The 17585-nt window shown below is 36.0% G+C and overlaps 2 protein-coding genes across 6 annotated transcripts in view; one reads left to right on the top strand and one right to left on the bottom strand.

The window, feature by feature from the left end:
• The window catches only part of LOC145673532 (3-hydroxyisobutyrate dehydrogenase, mitochondrial), a 60404-nt gene extending 48394 nt beyond the window's left edge, over positions 1–12010 (bottom strand). For both annotated transcript variants that reach the window (XM_081743324.1, XM_081743325.1), the window contains exons 1-2: positions 11856–12010; positions 8964–9046 (exon numbers count right to left, since the gene is read on the bottom strand). In XM_081743324.1, coding sequence (XP_081599450.1) covers positions 8964–9046; positions 11856–11925 — 153 coding nt within the window. In that variant the 5' untranslated portion in view covers positions 11926–12010. The remainder of the gene's footprint in view (positions 1–8963; positions 9047–11855) is intronic.
• A 249-nt stretch (positions 12011–12259) lies between these two features.
• Positions 12260–17585, top strand: part of LOC145673531 (uncharacterized) — a 326206-nt gene continuing 320880 nt past the window's right edge. For all 4 annotated transcript variants that reach the window (XR_014128780.1, XM_081743322.1, XM_081743320.1 and 1 more), the window contains exon 1: positions 12260–12648. Coding sequence is in view for 3 of the 4 variants with exons in the window: in XM_081743322.1 (XP_081599448.1) it covers positions 12613–12648 (36 nt within the window). In the remaining variant the exon portion in view is untranslated. The remainder of the gene's footprint in view (positions 12649–17585) is intronic.

The raw sequence follows: 17585 nt of genomic DNA, 5'->3' as shown, positions 1-17585 counted from the left end.
AAAAAGATTTCCACATTGAGAAGAAGGTATGAAGGTCCTGTTACTAATTCAAAACAAATCTCGATTACATTTACTTATAAATTAGCTAAGAAGTTCCTCCTATTGCTGCTATTGCTACTGATACTACTAATAATAAAAAGTAGTAGTAGTAATAATAATAGTAGTTGAAGTAGTAGTAGTAGTAATAATAATAGTAGTTGAAGTAGTAGTAGTAGTAAAAAGAATTTTCGTTAAAATTGCATTAAGATTCTTCTTCTTCTTCTTATTATTATTATATTCGAGCCTTGGTCCCATGGCTACTCTATTTCTAAAGGTTTTCCTTATTTTCACTTAAGTAGCGTTTTCCTTCTTCTTCTTTTTCTTCATTTTTTTTTTTCGAGTGTGTCAAAGTGATTTTTTCTCTTTTGTTAACATCTCAATATCTTTGGCTGGTGGGACTGTCAACACTGAAGGCAGTCAGTCAACCTGTTATGTGACTTCATGTTACATGAACTGTGCGTTACTGCAGAGCTTTCAAGGCCAAAGAGGAACAATTCCTTCACTGCCCATTCTGTGAAGCCTATCGCCAACACTTATGGTTTAGGAAGGGTCATGAGGTCGTCTTGTGTTATATCTTCTGGAAGGTCCAGGAGTGAAGTCAAATTTCTATTTATTTTGCTTGAATCCACCCTATTGGTCAGTAGGAGTGTCTCTATCGATTTATTGGAGACAGAAGATAATAAAATGCTCCCATACATGTTTAAGTAAGAACCATTTTACATGTCTAGAACAATGAATTAAAGCTGTAAATGCTTCATAAATTAGTGAGAGCAAATGCGATGTTTCGTCTCACGTGATAACTTAAAAAAAAGTTTGGTCAACATATTTCAAACTTGAAGCTCAAAGAAAGAAAGGAAAGTTGCTGTTGGGTGTGGCACTAGTAATTCTGCGTTATATCTAAATCGAGAATGAAAGTCTTATTTTTAACTAGGTTTAATTCGTCACTTACAACTGATATGGTTGAGTTAACTGAACATTGTGAGTGTACAGTCTAATAACATCCCACTCACCATTTCATGTTGAGGTGGACGAAACCAAGTTTCCCACAATAGATAGTCCTGTAGTGTGAGCTAATGGTTTCATTTTTCTCTTTTTTCGTAAACCACGTAATCATGAGGGACTTATTGTTAATACTAACTCTCCTGCTAAGCACCACCAGTCTTAGGATATGGTATCAAAATGTACGCGGGCTTCAAACTAAGTGTAACAAATTCTCTCTCTTTTTTTTTTTTTTCTTTCTTTTCTGATTGTAATTATGATGTAACTGCAGTTACCGAAACCTATTCGTTTTTTCACGAAGCTTTGCAGCTCTTGTAAACAACGCAGACGGTAGTGTGTAAATGTTGCCAACTAACAGACTAAAAAGTTTATAGAAAACGTCGAGCTAACAAATTAAGAAAAACTGAAGAGCGGGAGATTGAAAATGAAATGGCATGGACTTCTGATAGATTACCAAGATGCATTTGCTCTCTCCTGAATCTTTGAAGCAGCATATAAATATAGACACAGAACACTAGAAAGCATGGCTGCCCGCAGCGGGGAAGAGGCAAAGGGGATGTTGCCTCCCTGGGTTTTGAAAGGTTTTTGGAAGTACTAATTTGCTTACTTAAATGTTATAACACTTAATATATTCATATTAAATAATATAGTATCTGGTATTATAGATTATTTACTGTAGTTAATAAGCATACGCGCGTAAATAACTGTTGTTTTACTTGATGTATTATGTGCCCTCGTGTACCAATATATTGTGTATTCGCGACTGAGTTTGTGTGTCGGTCTTTTGCCCCCCCTCCCCCCCTCCCCCCCCCGTGGAATCAGTATTTTACCTCCTTGAAAAATTCCTGCGGACGTCCATGCCTGGAAGCCGGGCTGAACAATCTCTTAAATTTTCCCTGTAACTGCAAATCATGGCTAATCGTGGTTGACCATAAATCTTCGTCCTCTGTATATCAGGGAGTTCGCATTAATGGTTCAAAATATTCAATCTATCACTACTAAATTTTCTTTAGCCTCCCATAGCGTCAAGGGATAACATGAAAAATTAGAATCAGAGCTATTGGATCTTCTCTGTCTTTGTTGTCTTACTATATTTATTAGCTTGACTAGCAGATGTGCTAAAACATATGCTCTTTTACCCCCATCCGTTTCAAAACTGTGCTTCGGATCACTACGTGGCTCTCAAGTAGAGGCAAGAGAACATGTGGATAATTGTTCATTAAAAAAAAAAAAAAAAAAAAAAAAAAGCGAAAGAGTTTATTTATTGAATGGATTACAATTTTAGTATCCCTTGAAGATTTTTTCACATATTTTGTTACTCCTAAGAACGGACAATCATTTTTACGACTCTTAAATGTTCATTTAACCCTAACTCGTCAACGTTGTTTACCAAGCTGGGGTCTTCTGGGGACCCCAAGTATTATTTTAATATTTCAACATAGTATTGCAACTCAAATTATTATTTTTTTGGATGTCTAAAAGCATACCTAAGTTAAATGAGCATTGTTGACATCAAATATTATGTTTACTTGAGCAATATTCAGTTTTTCGTACAATTTTATACTTTTGTGTTCGTAAATCTGAAATACAAGTTTAACAATGGAGCTTTTAGATTTTCAAGTGTGTTTTTATTTTTTGTATTTTTTTTAACGAACGCATCGTTGATCTAATTATGTAATAAATAGTATATCCCAAACGGATGCAGGACACACATAAAAATCTAGAATAAATTGATTCTTATAGTTGCAGCAGTATCACCAAATATCGCCCTCTGGGGTTCCTAGAAGACCCCGCTTGGTATGTTAAGAGTTAAACCCGACCGTTTCTTTTAATCGATATGCGAATTATAACCAGGGGTAAAAGTGGGGGAACGCGGGAGAACGCCATCCCCGACCTCGGAAAAATATGTACGACGTCCCCCAGTTCCTAAGAAATTAAAATGGGCAAGGATAGGCGGGGGGATGGTGTGACGTCATGCCGCTTGCTAGCGTACCCCTACCTTTTCAGATCCACTTTTACCCCTGATTATAACATACAGAATTAACATCAGACGTTACGCTACTTCGAATCGGTGAAATTGCTTTTATCTTTATTTCTTACTTATCTTTAAAATAATAGGCCTATAACTTTTTATATCCAATGAAAGGCTCTCCAATTATCTGAAGTATAATGCATTTAATATATTAAATATAAATTTAGTAAAAGGGCTCAGTTTTTCTTTTGGGTAACATAATGAACATTTGCATCCCAGTTCTCTGAAACTGACAAAACAGTCTGACTACGATTCTTCACCCAAAAAAAAAAAAAAAAAAAAAAAAAAAAAAAAAAAAAAAAAAACAGAAGTGAGCAACACTTGCAATGAGCCAAATGACCATTATTCTTCCATAAGAAAATATTCCCCAAGAAATTCCACTTGTTCAACCTAAGTAGCAATTATTGTATTTTTAAATCACACTAAGAACATTTTAGTTTCAATTAAAAGCACATCTCTATATGTGGATTGACATCTTACACAAAAATTTAAATTTAACAGGAAAACAGCTACATCCACTGACAAATACGCAGAGCGCGCGCTATATTGATGATGGCCATGCAGGCAGGAAGGTTACCAGTGAAGGATTACATGCACGTGCAGAAGCAGAAATATTGCGGGAAACTGACGAAGCATTTTCTCCTGCACCAATCGCTGAATACTCGTGCGCGGAGTGATACAAATTGAGTTACGCGGTTTGTTTTTGAAGAGTGCAAAGGTTTGTGAAAAAGCGAATAGTTATCAGATATTCACAATGTTAGTAATTATTTTCGTGATACTTAGGTAAGTTTCAGAGCAGACAAACCACGCAGTGATGAAACAAGCAGTAACGGCGATGGTTTTCTGCTGGGTGTTAAGAGTAATTTTCTTGTCTATCGAAGCTTGGACCTGGTAATATCAAATGCTAATATTGTTTCTAACAAAAATTGTGAATATATGGTATGTCCAATATTCATCACCTCTCTATTGAAATAGAGAGATTTTTTAAAATGCCAACACACGCTCACAAAGAGTACATAATGTTAGCTGCACGTGATATTTGTCCCACTGGGGGGAAGACAGGGATGACCTCTTTTTTCACACAGTAACAGGGGATGAAGCCTGTATATCGTACACCACTGGGGAATCAATGCAATCGCCGCACTCTTAATTTCCTGAAGAAAAAAAAAATTCAAACACCGAAAAGGTGTGATTCTTGTGAAATTTCTGGAACTAAAACGAACAATTACAGCAGATGTGCCATCCGTTACCAAATATTGAATAATCTGCGACACACCATCTAAAATCGGCGGAGAGGAATGCTATGGTTTGGAATTCTGATCCATGACAATGCCTGCCCACACAAGTGCTCGTACTGTTGAGATAATTCAGATTTCGTGGGAACTATTTAACCATTCTTTTCACATCCTGGAGCTTGCTTCGAACGATTTGTCTTTTTCTTTGCCTAAAAAAGTGGATTGCATCGAAGCGTTTCAACGACAGTGAAGTGTTCAAGACATCGGTTCTGGACTGGCTGCACTCTCAGGCGACAGATTTTTACACAGAAGGTATACGGAAGCTACAAGAAATGTTTGGAGGTTCATGGTGAATACGTTTTAAAATAGTCAAGGTACGTACTTACATATCAATCACAATAAATTTCTTCTCCCATGACTTTTTTTAAACAAATATCGCCCCCTTTTTTCGCATATCAGAGAGTATAAGTGTCAAATACTTATTGAATGCTGATGACATAAAGAACTTTCATCTTATCGATTCTCTTCATGACCATTTAATACTATAAATATAATATTTATGATCATGTGAGAATATTAACAAAATCGTACGCTTGTCTGAGGTGAATCGTTTACCTTTAAATTTTGCAACGATACAGGAGATAATTTTTTCTACGAAAACTATTTTTTTTTCTTTACATAATTACAAAATGTTCTCAAGAGTTTAACCCATTACTGCATCGAAGTTTCCAAGAGGGAATGTGTACAGCTCGCTAGTTTAGACTATGTACAAAACACTTTAAATAATTCTAACAGATCCTACCTGAAACTTTGATTGTAGTGGGTGGGAGGAGCCATCCGAAAAATCGAATCTTATGCATAGGGAACACATGGAGTAATGTATTTTACCAATATTTTAAAAATAAACAATACTTTACTCTTCATATAACATGAACACTTAGTTACTTTGGTTAACAGTTTTAGTTATTGACAACAACCTGACATTTCTTTAAAAGTCATGCGTTTGAAACGCTTTTCTTATTTCATTAACAATGAAGTCTTTGCTCTGTTAGCTGTTGCGTTTAGTCGAAAAATAAAAATATGTAAAATGTTTGTTAATAAAATCTCCGTTTTAAAATAGCAATAGCTTCGTGTGATACTCGTAACCGGTTGACCTTGGCAACACCTGTGGTGGAAGTGCGCGAGCATTCCGCTCTGTGTCGCTAGTTGTCGCTGCAGCCAGCTGCTTGCTGCTCAGCCAGCGGACGGTGTATTTTCACATAGGTACTGAAGGAGTTGAGTCCGAAAAATTAGTGTTTCGTAACGTGAGAATGGGAAGTGTGAAATGGAGGTTGTGAAATTTAAATTACGAAGACTGGAAACCGTTGGATTATGGCTGTAAGGAGACTGAAGGCTAATTCTAACCACTAAATTCCTCTGGAAGAAAAATAGCTTTAGAGACAGAAAAATAAATAAATAAATAAAAAAAAGAAAACAAGAAGGGAAAGAAAATGAATGAAATAGTTTCTGGTATGTATGGTAATTTGTTAAATTAGAATTAAGTTACTTCCATTTCACTTTTCTTATTGTCTCGTACGGAAAAAAGAAGGAAAAAGAAAAGAAATAAAGGAAAGAAAGTTTGAATTGGTCATCTTACGTAACCAATAAATGCCTTGGTTGGGCTATCTGCGTGAAACCTTTTTGATGTTGTTTGCTTTTAACTATAAATTTAAATTTTCAGTAGCTAACCTTGGTCATTCATATTGGGTAGAGAATTCCTATATTATTTAACGTTTCGATAAGAATACTTTATTGCGTTTAAAGTGGGGATTTTATATCTAAAGATTCGAGTGTTAAACAAATCCTTGGAAAAAAAAGTTAATGTGTGTTACTTTTCACATTGGATGTTATATTTGAGAATTGATTTACTTCAAAGGAGGACTTTCGTTATTAAATATCGTACATGTTATTTGTTACTGAATTACACAAAATAAAGTTTGTTAGTTGTTATTTGAAATTGGGATTTGCAGTGATTTGGAACAGGTGATAACCTATTCAACCCTTCTATGGTAAACTATCGTGCTCACTCGATGTATGGACGTTAATTGTCAGTACTGGTTGTTTTATTTTCGGGAATTATTTCGCAGTAAAGGAATTTAATGCTATTTACATTCCTAGTGGTTAAAACAGCTAGAACTGAGAATTGGCGGATACATGAAATTATATGTGTATTTCATTACGCAACATAGCCCAAAGTTTCGAGAACGATAACGCCCTCTCAGGACTGTTAAAGTATCTCACAGTAATAGTCTGTCCGGAAAAATTGTGGATGTGTGGTTTAAACACAACATCCGACTTTTCGGATAACATGCAGTAATTGGTTAAATTTTTAAAAAATGTGAATGATCTTGGAAAAAATGAAATGAAATTTTTGAGTTTTACGTCCCACGTTTATGCCGCTTAGGCTAAAGGAGACGGTGATGATGAGAGATGAATGAAATGGTGCAATGAAGAAAGTGGGAGGGAACGGGAGAACCCCGAGAAAATCCGACGAGCACGGTGTTTGTCCACCACAAAGTCCACATGGCGCGAGCTGGGATCGAACCAGGGACCCCAAGCACCGGAGGTGAACGCTCTACCACTGAGCCACCGCACCCCCACTGAATGATCTTGGAATTATTAGGTAACATATTATTATTCGAAAAGCAATTCCAGGTCAAATCTAGCAAAGGAAGGAAAAACTCAGCAATAATGACAGTTGTACAAAAACTTCAATAATATTAGCACCTGCAAGGCCTTTTTTTATATATGTAATATATGATCACATTTAGAACATGCTACTAATATTTGAAATTGTGAACCTAGATATTTTGTCAATTGCACGGAATCAACCCAGAATAATTTCTCTGTTTGCATGCGATGGAAATTTAAGAACTTCAATGACACAAGCACAGGAGATATGCATCGGAACTTGGAGTTATTATCCTTAAGCGATCGGTGGCGTATTTTTGACTAAAGATTTTTCATAGTTTTCTTACCATCCTTTATAATGGAATAAGGAATTTTACTCCTCATTGGTTTTATTCTCTTGCAAAATAATCAATTAGTAACTGTTTAGCTACGCTGATAAATTCAATTCTTTTCCAAAGTAAAAAAAAAAAAAAAAAAAAATCCTTGTACGGCAACCATTTAACAATTACTATCTTTTTTATGTTGCTTTGGTATATATATATTTGTTCTCTTATTAACTGAAATATTTATGTTTTCTGTTTTCTCAATATATTCTGTACCAAAATTTATATATTTTGATGCAATGCCATTTATATTTCCAGCGTATTTTCTTAATGTTTACTTTTAGCAATATGATCTTTACAATCTGTATATTTATTATATACGTATGTTATGATTATTGTTGCTGAAGATTAAATTCTTTAATAAAGAATTACATTTATTACTATTTGTTTATGATCAATACTTTAAATATCTTACTATCACTAATGCATTACGCTTTATTCTTTCAGCATCTTTCTTTTCACATACATTTTGTTTCTGTAATTACTGCATGTTTATACAGGGTGCTTCAAAACAACACCGACAACGTTTGGGAGGTGATTCCTGACACCAAGATAAGACAAAAACGAAAGACCAACCTGGGTGCACAGATGCTTCCTTTCGGAGTTATAGGCTGCCAAGAACATGAAAAACAAAAAATGAACTTTACAGGCCTATAGCTTCAAAACTATGGGAGACCTACCGGAGGCGGGTCAAGATTTCATTTAGGAACTAATATGTGTGGTATCCAAAAATATGTTTCAGAATCCTGCGGTACTTTTGGAACAATATTTATAAAGATAGTTGGGGAGTACTTTAAATTACATTACCATAGCCAAATTCCCTCTATAAGAAATGTTTCATGAGTAGCTTAGGATTCTGAAACACGTACTTTTGGATAGGGCACATATTAGTTCCTAAGTGAAGTCTTGAGCCGACTACGATAAATCCTATAGTTTTGGAGCTATGGACCTTTATTCATTTTCTTTATTTTTTATGGAGCGCAGCCTATAACTCTGAAAGGAAGCATTTTTGCACCCTGGTTGGTGCATACTTTTTGTGTTATCTTGGTGTCAGGAATCAACAACCAAACATTGTCGGTGTTGTTTTGAAACACCTTGTATACTATTTATTGATTTCTCTATATTTATTGTGTTTATTTCATTTGTATTGGGATCATTTTGTCATACTTTTCTGTATTTCTCTTGGTATTTGTGACCATTCGATGTTTGTGACCAATAAACTAGTCCAAACATTATTATTATTATTTACCTGCTCTGTTGCAATGTAAAATGCACTAATTTAACACATTCAAATGTTTCCATTACATGAACCTGACTGGCTTAGATGACTTCGTTCTACTCGTGCTTCCGCATATATTAATAAAATTTTACTTTAATTTACTGTATCTTGTTATTTCCTGATAAGTATCTTCCGGTATCTGTTTTACCATCGCTTCAAACTGATTGCTATTTGTTTACTTTCTGAAAAGTACGATTATTAATACGCGTGAACATTCTGAGCTTCCCGTTTGTGTAAGAAGTTGCTGATGCTACTAAGATATAATTATGTTTCTTGCCAAAATTCTCTAACAGCTGCTGTAACGAGAAGTAGAAACAAGGAATTACCTCCTTCACTAAGTTTTTTGCCATCGGGGAGCCCATATTGCCCAGACCAACAAATCCTATTGAGCCATGACGGGTCACGGAACCTGGAAAAAACGAGAAATGAAATAGTTTAAATATCCTTTAATTAGAAGTACAAAGATTGGGAATTTGAAAATAACTGTAACAATATTAATACAATATTTTGTGAGATTATTTAAGTTGTACAAAATATGTCTGAGGTAGTTATAATTATATAGTTTAAATACAAAACTGTCCACTTTCGTATCCCTTCCAGTTTCTACAAAACTGTATGATTCCAAACAGCATGGCTTTAAACAACCTGGAAAGACAACAGGTACTGACACACCCGAAGAGATAAATGGGGCCAGTTTCCAAAGTTATGGTTCTTGGTAGTCTGTCTGTGCACCAATCAACACGCGACTCCAAAGAATAAATTAGACGATCTTAAGCTTTTGGCGCTCTTTAAAAACTAGCCAATATTTAACAACGTAGAAACTCTACCAAACTTCACGATGAACTGAGTATGTGTGAATTTTTCACTTAGCTTTCGTGGAGTGTCTCCGTACCTCAGACGCGCAAAAAGTGAAGAAATTCAGCACTAAACCAACGACTCAAGTAAGGATGTACGTTGTCAGCAATCGGCATACCTGGAATTCCTGTAGGGCTTTCCGCAAAGTGTTTTCAGAGACCTCTGACACATAAGTAAAACAAGAGTTGGGCTGAGTTTGTAAATGCGAGAAGCTAAAAATCACCATAATGATTCTTTCACTGGTGAGATTAGTAAACTAAAAACCACAATTTTACAAGTGATCAGTAACCTGCATTGCATTATTACTCATTACCATGTTCCCAATAGCTAGATGAAATTAATTTCCATCCTGAACTTCGTATTTAAATTTTAAGCATTTTCCTCCCTCTCCTGAGATGAAATGAAATCTTTGAGTTTTACGTCCCATGATAATGCTGCATGAGCTAAAGGAGACGGTGATGATGAGAAATAAACGAAAATGCTGGAATAACGAAAGTAGGAGGAAACGGAAGAACCCCAGGAAAACCTACTCACATAGTGTTTGTCTACCATAAAGCCCACTTGAGCGAGCTGCGATCGACCAGGGACTCCATACACCGGAGCTGAATGCTCTACCACTGAGCCACCGCGGCCACACTCCCCCCTCTTCTGAAAGAAGGAATAGGACGGACGGTCTTTGTGCTTTGAGAGTGCACAAAGGTGGCACAACATACATATACAACGAGGTAGCCCAAGCACAAAAGCAGCTGTGTTACTATCTAATCAAGAGTAAAGTTTTAAGGCATTATGTACGTAATGAGAAGCAAAGCTGAGCACTGGCGTTGTAATTGGTCAGTACACTGATCGTAAACGGGAGTGTGGGCTTTTAATTCCCTATCTAGTCGCACTCTTTGAATGTCATTAAGATTTAAATAAAACTAACACATACACATTATCTACAATGTGTAAAGCCCTACGCTTGCACTCCCGCGTGCGTTTTCTGGGTGTTCGTGGCATTAGTAACCGGTTTAAGTGAAAATTAACTTCTGATAATTTCGTACAAATTGATTATTATTTGCATCTTTTGCCTTGTAGGTTTAGCATTTTAAGGCTTAGGTTAGCTAAAGGTTGGGATTATTTCAGGTTAAGAGTAGTCTACATCAGATTTGTTTAGGTTAGGTTGAGTTAGTTTAGGGGTTAAATTCCGAAGTTGGGCGTCCGTTTCCAGCAAATTTTTTAACATTTACAGGAAAGATATGGATAATTTGATCGTTTGTGTGCTTGATAATGTATAAGAGTCTCGAAAAATATGTTTATTTGTTATATATAAGCGGTTATAAACATGGGACTATACGGCGAGCGGAGGGAACTACTTGGCGCAAGGTAACCGAACAGCTGCATTGTGGGAAAGAGAGGAGCATTTATGTTATAAACATGGCGAATGTACAAGGGCAATGAACTAATAATTTTAACATTTGTGAAGCAATACCTTAATAACGAGCAAAATCTTTTAAAAGTTTGTGAAGAGCACGCGGATTAATGAACCTAGTAACAAATTGGAGAAAGTGTGGAAAGGAGATAACAGCGAAAAAACGTGGCGAAAGCGGACGCCCAACTTCGGAATAAATGCCTAGTTTAGTTTAATTTCAGTTAGATTCAATACCCCTGAACCTACTATGCAGCAATTAACTCGCGTCTTTTCAGTTGCTGTTTGGTGTATTCTTGGTAGCTTCCATCAACTTCAACTATATCAACAATGTTTAATGTCATGTTCATTTATTTTTGTAAGTCTCATGTCCCACGATTCCGCCCTTTAAATGAAAGAAGGCTATCAATGTACCTCATAGAAAGAACATTAGGACATAGTTAGATTAACTGTAGCTAAATTGGAAGTTTTAAGTAAACTCACTGCCAAGTTCCCGTAACTTAACCAGTACCAAATAGGTAGAATACTTTGTCATCGAATGAAAAAGAATCCGTTACTTCTGGAAAAACTACATGTATCAGAATTTTAGTTCGTAATAGTCTCTTGCTCAGTTGATCTTAAACCGTACTCTTCACGGAAACACACTTTTTCAAATATATACAAATACGAAACAGCATCAAATAAGAAACAATTACGTCTCAACCTAATATACACTTAAAGACAACGCAGAACAAACAACATGCTACATTTTATTACTGTCAAAGTACGTATTGTTTTAAGCTCGTGGATGCGACTTCATGGCCAAATCCTGTTTTTGATTACTATCCATTAAATCTAAAATTGACCTTTGCACTTTCAGATTCCACAAACAAGATATTTCATGACTTCGCATTCTAATGCCCAAATGAAGCTGATACACAATTTAACATATTTTATACAAGTATTTTCCAAAACTAACGTGAAAAAGATCTTCCACAGCTGATCAAAGGTAATAATCTTTTCATTCGCCAAACTATTAATCCTTTCATTTTAAAATATCTTCCTACTGTACTGTACCATCAGCAATCCAATATCAAAATAAATACACTGCATAATGTTGCCAGAGCAATTGCTTTGGATAAATAACATAGTGTAATAAATGCCCTAAGTCCCTTTTACATCATAGGCTTAATTTCCATTCATCTTAGTTTCCAATTCTGTAACATACTCTTAAATTACTGGACGATAGTCAATATATTCACAATCTAATTTTAATTGATAAGAGAAAACTATCTCAGAGAACTAGCTGATTTTCGAATCGAAGTGAATGATTGCTATTAAACTCATAAATGGAACATGACTTAGCACACTGCTTTACTTTTTTCCCTGTAGTAGACGACACAGGACAAGAATGTACAGAGTGCAGACGACAGGAAAATTACTTATTTATGCTTTAACTTTCTCAATGAAAACTCCGTTTTTCTGACTGAAAATGTTTATGGGACCTTATTCTGTAATTCAGTTCGTGTATAAGTATGTAGATTAACAACTGCTTAGCAAGATATTCTCTAAGAATTGTGATTAAGCACAACAGGAAGTAATGTCGTCTGCTCAGATGTTCCAAAATAAGATGGGTGGGAGGTTAATTTGAGGGGTAAAATACGTATAGTAAACACAGGGATTAAACACGGACTATGGAAGATATAATTTTGTAACATCGTGTGGACAATAAGAATATGGATAAGTTTCTTCATCGAGCGAGAAAGCATTTGGTAAGTAAAAAGAATGTACTATTATGTAATGTAACTTCCAATCACACTACCATTTTATTTTATTTATAATTGTTGTTGTTATTAACCTATGGTGCCAATCCCATAGCAATGATCCGTGTAGATAAAGAATATTAGGTTACCCTATAATGACTGGAAATATGATTTCGGTTTTATAATTATCGTTCCCGAATGCCTTTAAAAAGGTTATATTGTCTCGCTACGTGTATGATTTTGTCATCTAGCGCTTCCGCGTGCAGAATAATAATAGTGGTATTTAAAGGTAATAACTATACTGCATACATTTTGTTAACGCATAAACTTGAAATGCAAATTATCAAATTGGAAGCATACCTTTATTAATGATATACTCTTTCGTCACGAAATGCACTCCTAGTATCTATAAAAGCTTTGTTATGGGAAAGTTGCATTGCTGTGTGCAGATTCACTTAGGTGGGCTTAACCGGTATGGTATAAATACAAAAATAAATGATTAGAAATTGCAGATGGCTACGAAATCACTTCCTGTCTGTACTAGGTAACCTTACAAAAGATTCATATTTTGGCCCATGGATTAGAGGTCACGCAATAGCGTGCATCGAAGACACTAGCTGGTGCCAGGGGGAGGCGATAAAACGCCGAAAGCGTTACTCGTATACAATCACGCGATAGCCAGGAAACGCCTCGGTTTCTAACTTTACAGTTAGGAAAAATAATACCTTACCTTGAAATTTGCACATGTAGCATTCCGTGCTCTTCAATATGTTAAACGGTGCAGGTATAGAATAGTCCGTCAAAATAAGAGGACGATTTTCTTTCACTTTTCTTCCTTCAATTAATTCCCTAAGATGTTCTGAACTATTACCATCTTGGCGCATGGCCAAATTATTACGTACAGATTGGTAATAAGCGTGCAAATTATGAGATTTCCCGTACGAGTATAAACACGCGTGCCGATGTACGCTATTAAAACGATTGTGCAAAATACGTAAACTGACCTGTGCTTAATAGCCACTGAAAGCGAGAATATTATCTAACCGAGTCAAGGCAGGGGGGTTGTGGCTGTATGGAACAGGTGGTCAGCGACGGAGGGTATGATCATAAACGAGGATAGTGCAAGAAACGCTTGATATCGTATAAAATCACATAGGTTAGAACACTCCTAATGGTGACACATTAATAACTCTATACTTGTAAATATATTTCTTACATTGATGAGAAATATTCCACTGCTGGTGGAAATTGGTATTTTACGCAGAAATCCTCCCCTTGCGTAAGTGCTTCTCTGAAAAATATACTGTGCGAAATATTGTATAAATTCCTTCCGCCTTTTTTATACTTGAACACAATATCCGTGAGTTTTCCCATTAGTGAATAATGTTCGATGCACAGAATAACGAAATGGGAAGTTAGCACAATGCGTCGGGACGCTTTCGTACTTGTCATCATGAGTTAACGCACTGCCTTTACTTTATCAGGGCGTTCTTATCTAGGATTGTATGTTTAAAAGCTTAAATTCTGGATTATATATTTTTTGCTTATTACGCATTTTAGAGTTAAGGTCTCCACATATTTTTTTTATTATTTACACATTCCTTTTGTAAAATAACATTACATGTTTCTTCTTGAAATTTTTAGAAATCAATAGTCTCAGGTTGTATACTGGCACCAAAATCAATCCTTAATTATTTAAAAATTCATGTTGTTAGCGACTTTTCGTTCTACCAATTTTATATATAGTCTAGATGATTTGAAACTGCCTTAGAAAGCACATACCAAGCAAAGACAGGCGAGTAACACCTGTAGAGAGGCGCTGTTTACAGTAAATGTGACTTAAAAGCCTCTTTTGTACTCAAATAAGGTGTTAGAGAGTTTGTATTACATGTAATTGTACCCTTACGGTGAATTACATGCAGTCGCGTAACTAATGCACCTGCATTGTGGGCGGGATCATAGCAAAAGGAGGCCCCTTTAAGTTTCGAAGATTAACTTCATGATGTTAGATTGTTAAATTCGACTTTTCACGTTTCATATTGTTACACACTTTTTCCTCAATATTTTCCGGTAGTCATCTAATGTTACGGTTAGTACTTAGAAAGCTATTTAATTTAATCGGAACACTGTGTAGAAACTGGAATAATGAACAGAAAGATTAGACAATATTCATCTGAAAGTAGAAGTGAAAAAAAAAAAAAAAGTCGCCTTTTGGAGATTGGAGTTATTTTAATGGAAATTTTCTTGTTCGTGTACCATTTTTGTTTTCCTGTAGTGGATTATACAATTAAGAAATTGCGTTTACAACATTCAGTACTTGTAAGTTCTAAGTTCAGTCTGCAATTGGCTGCCTTGATTGATTTTCAAATTGTAAGCATAGTCATTGCATTGCAGTTGTTGACACCAAATGTATGTTATTCAACCATCATATCCCAGATATCGTTTCGCTATAGATAGATAGATAACAGAAAAAAAGGAAATTAAATATATATAAAAGAAAAAAGGAAACGAAATATTTCAGTTGAACGTCGCACGTTTATGGACGTTGGTTTCAGTGACGGAGGTTGACGGCCGATCAGAATTTACTTACGATTTTCAATGTTTGTAGTAAACCGATCTTTGATCCGTTGTTAGGATTTTTTACTTGCTTCTATGAGGAGCATGAAATGACACACAAATGTTCAGACGACTCTATGCTGCGTTGTGTAAGCACGTGTATGATCAATTTACCTACTTTCTGAATTTTGCCAAGCGAGACGCCTAACGATTGTTTAATGGTCGACCCCAAGCTTCTCACCCAGTCCCTTGGTTGTCTTACACGCATTCTCTTCAAGTAGCGCTTCCACATAATCGTTTTCGAATTCTTGAGGTCTTCCTCTCCTTGCCGTGTTTTACAGATCAAACTCTCCCTTTTTGAGGTTAGCAAAGTTTTCTCTCACCATATTTGCACCAATGCTGCCCTTCCCGTACTCTTCGTCGATCGTTCTTTTAGCTTCTGCAGACTTTCCAAAGTTGAAAATCAGTAGCATGCAATGTCGAATGTGTGTCTTGTTGAGAGCCATGACAAATTAAGTGTGAACAAAAAAATTAATTAAAATTTTAATGAAATGAAGTTGTACGTCACACATTTATGCCGCTTAGGCTAAAGGAGTCGCTGATGTTGAGAAATGAATGAAATTGCGGAAAGAAGAAAGTAGGAGGGAACAGGAGAACCCCGAGAAAACCCACGCATACGGTATTTGTGCACCACAAAGCTCACTTGGCACGAGCTGGTATCGAACCGAGGATTCCGTGCACCAGAAGTAAACGCTCTACCACTGAGCCACCGCGGCCCCTCCAAGTGTGATCTAATTTTATCGAGAAACTAAGTGTCAAGTTATGTAACCCTGCTTAGGTTTCTTACTTCCTCTCTTCAGACATTTTAATTTAGCTGTTTAAAGGTAACGTTGAAAACTTATGCATCAAAGGAACACGCGCTGGCGACTCGACCAGCGAAAAAGACTTGCAAATGTTCGACACTAACGTGTAAATAAGATTTTCAATGGATTACAACGTTAGCTTTAGACCCTTTAAACTTCTATACTCTTTTGTGTCTGCTGCTCAGATTTTGTATTGTTGTTAATCTTGGTTAGTACTTTACGAATATATATCCCATGTCTAGATCCGCGATTGTTTGGCAAGCATCCCTATGACTGCTGTTTGACTTCGAGTCGCTTTCTCAACGGCCACTGTCCTAGTGTACCCACTCTATCGGTAAACAGGGTTCTGGAGACTAATTCCAGAGAGAGAGCCAACATATTGGGCCGAAGCCTTTTCTCTATTAATGACTCTGCACACTCTTCAGTCGAGTTACTTTCGCACTCGTACCGAGAAGAATCATTTAAAGTTGTGTAGGTGCAATACTGCAGATTATAGTGTTCTCTTTACGGCTTAGGAATTAAACTCTGACTTAAGTGAGTTGTCCAATACTGCTTCAGGAACTGATCGTATATGTTGCGCAACGTCTCGAGCTATTCAAAGCTTGTATTAGTGCAGTTATTTAATCGCATCTGGTTGGAGGAGACATTCCCACCTCGTTGACGTGACGTTCTGTAGTGCTTCTAATCTTGAAATCAGAGAAAAACGCAACAACAGGCATGAGCTATGGATCCATTGCTCTAACAACCTGTCTGTGAACTCTTTGAGAGTTTAGAGTGGCTTTATGGGGAACTGATAAAATCTTTCCCATATTATTTATATGATACATCTTCTACACTCGAAAATGTTTCGGCACTTCCGGTAGGATTAGAATGATGAAATTTCACATGATTGTAGCCTTCCAGGACTAACCAACAGGAAAACTGCTAAAAGTGAATATTTTTAGTTTTTAAGGGGTCTTAAGAAGGATGAATAAATTCCCGTATTATTAAAATGGGCGTTTTCTTGACATACAAAATCTTATCATTTAGATAGTTGAAATACGTAAAGAAAGTTGAAATTCGGTAGAATTGTGGGTTTAAGAGATGTAAGGCCGTAGGCCGAGTAAACGCCGGGGTCAGGGAGCGAAGCCCCCAGCTGGGCCAAATTCAGGAAATATAATTAAAGAGCAAATGCACGAAATTCACTCTTGATGCAAAGGCTGATACATAAGAGATGCGAGGCCGTAGGCCGAGCAAACGCTGTGGTAGCCAAAGGCTGGTATTAATTATAAAATTCTATTGTAAAACTTAAAATAAACGAAAAATGTAATAATTTATCAAAGCTTTCAAATATCTTGGATCAACGTTTCGCTATCACAAACCAGTTCAAAATTTATAACTTACTTTGCTTTCTTTCTTTCTTTTTTTATTTTATTTTTTAATTAATTATATATTACTTAATTTTTAAAAAAATCTTGCGCTATTCTAATTCTAAACCCATCCTTTCTAAAACAAAATTTAAAATACAACTAAATATATATATATCTT

The sequence above is a fragment of the Thermobia domestica genome, chromosome 16 (assembly GCF_964235325.1).
Source record: "Thermobia domestica chromosome 16, izTheDome1.hap1.1, whole genome shotgun sequence".
Classification (NCBI taxonomy): Eukaryota; Metazoa; Arthropoda; class Insecta; order Zygentoma; family Lepismatidae; genus Thermobia; species Thermobia domestica.
Note: the sequence above shows the minus strand (reverse complement) of the source record. Positions and strands in the feature narration are given on the sequence as shown.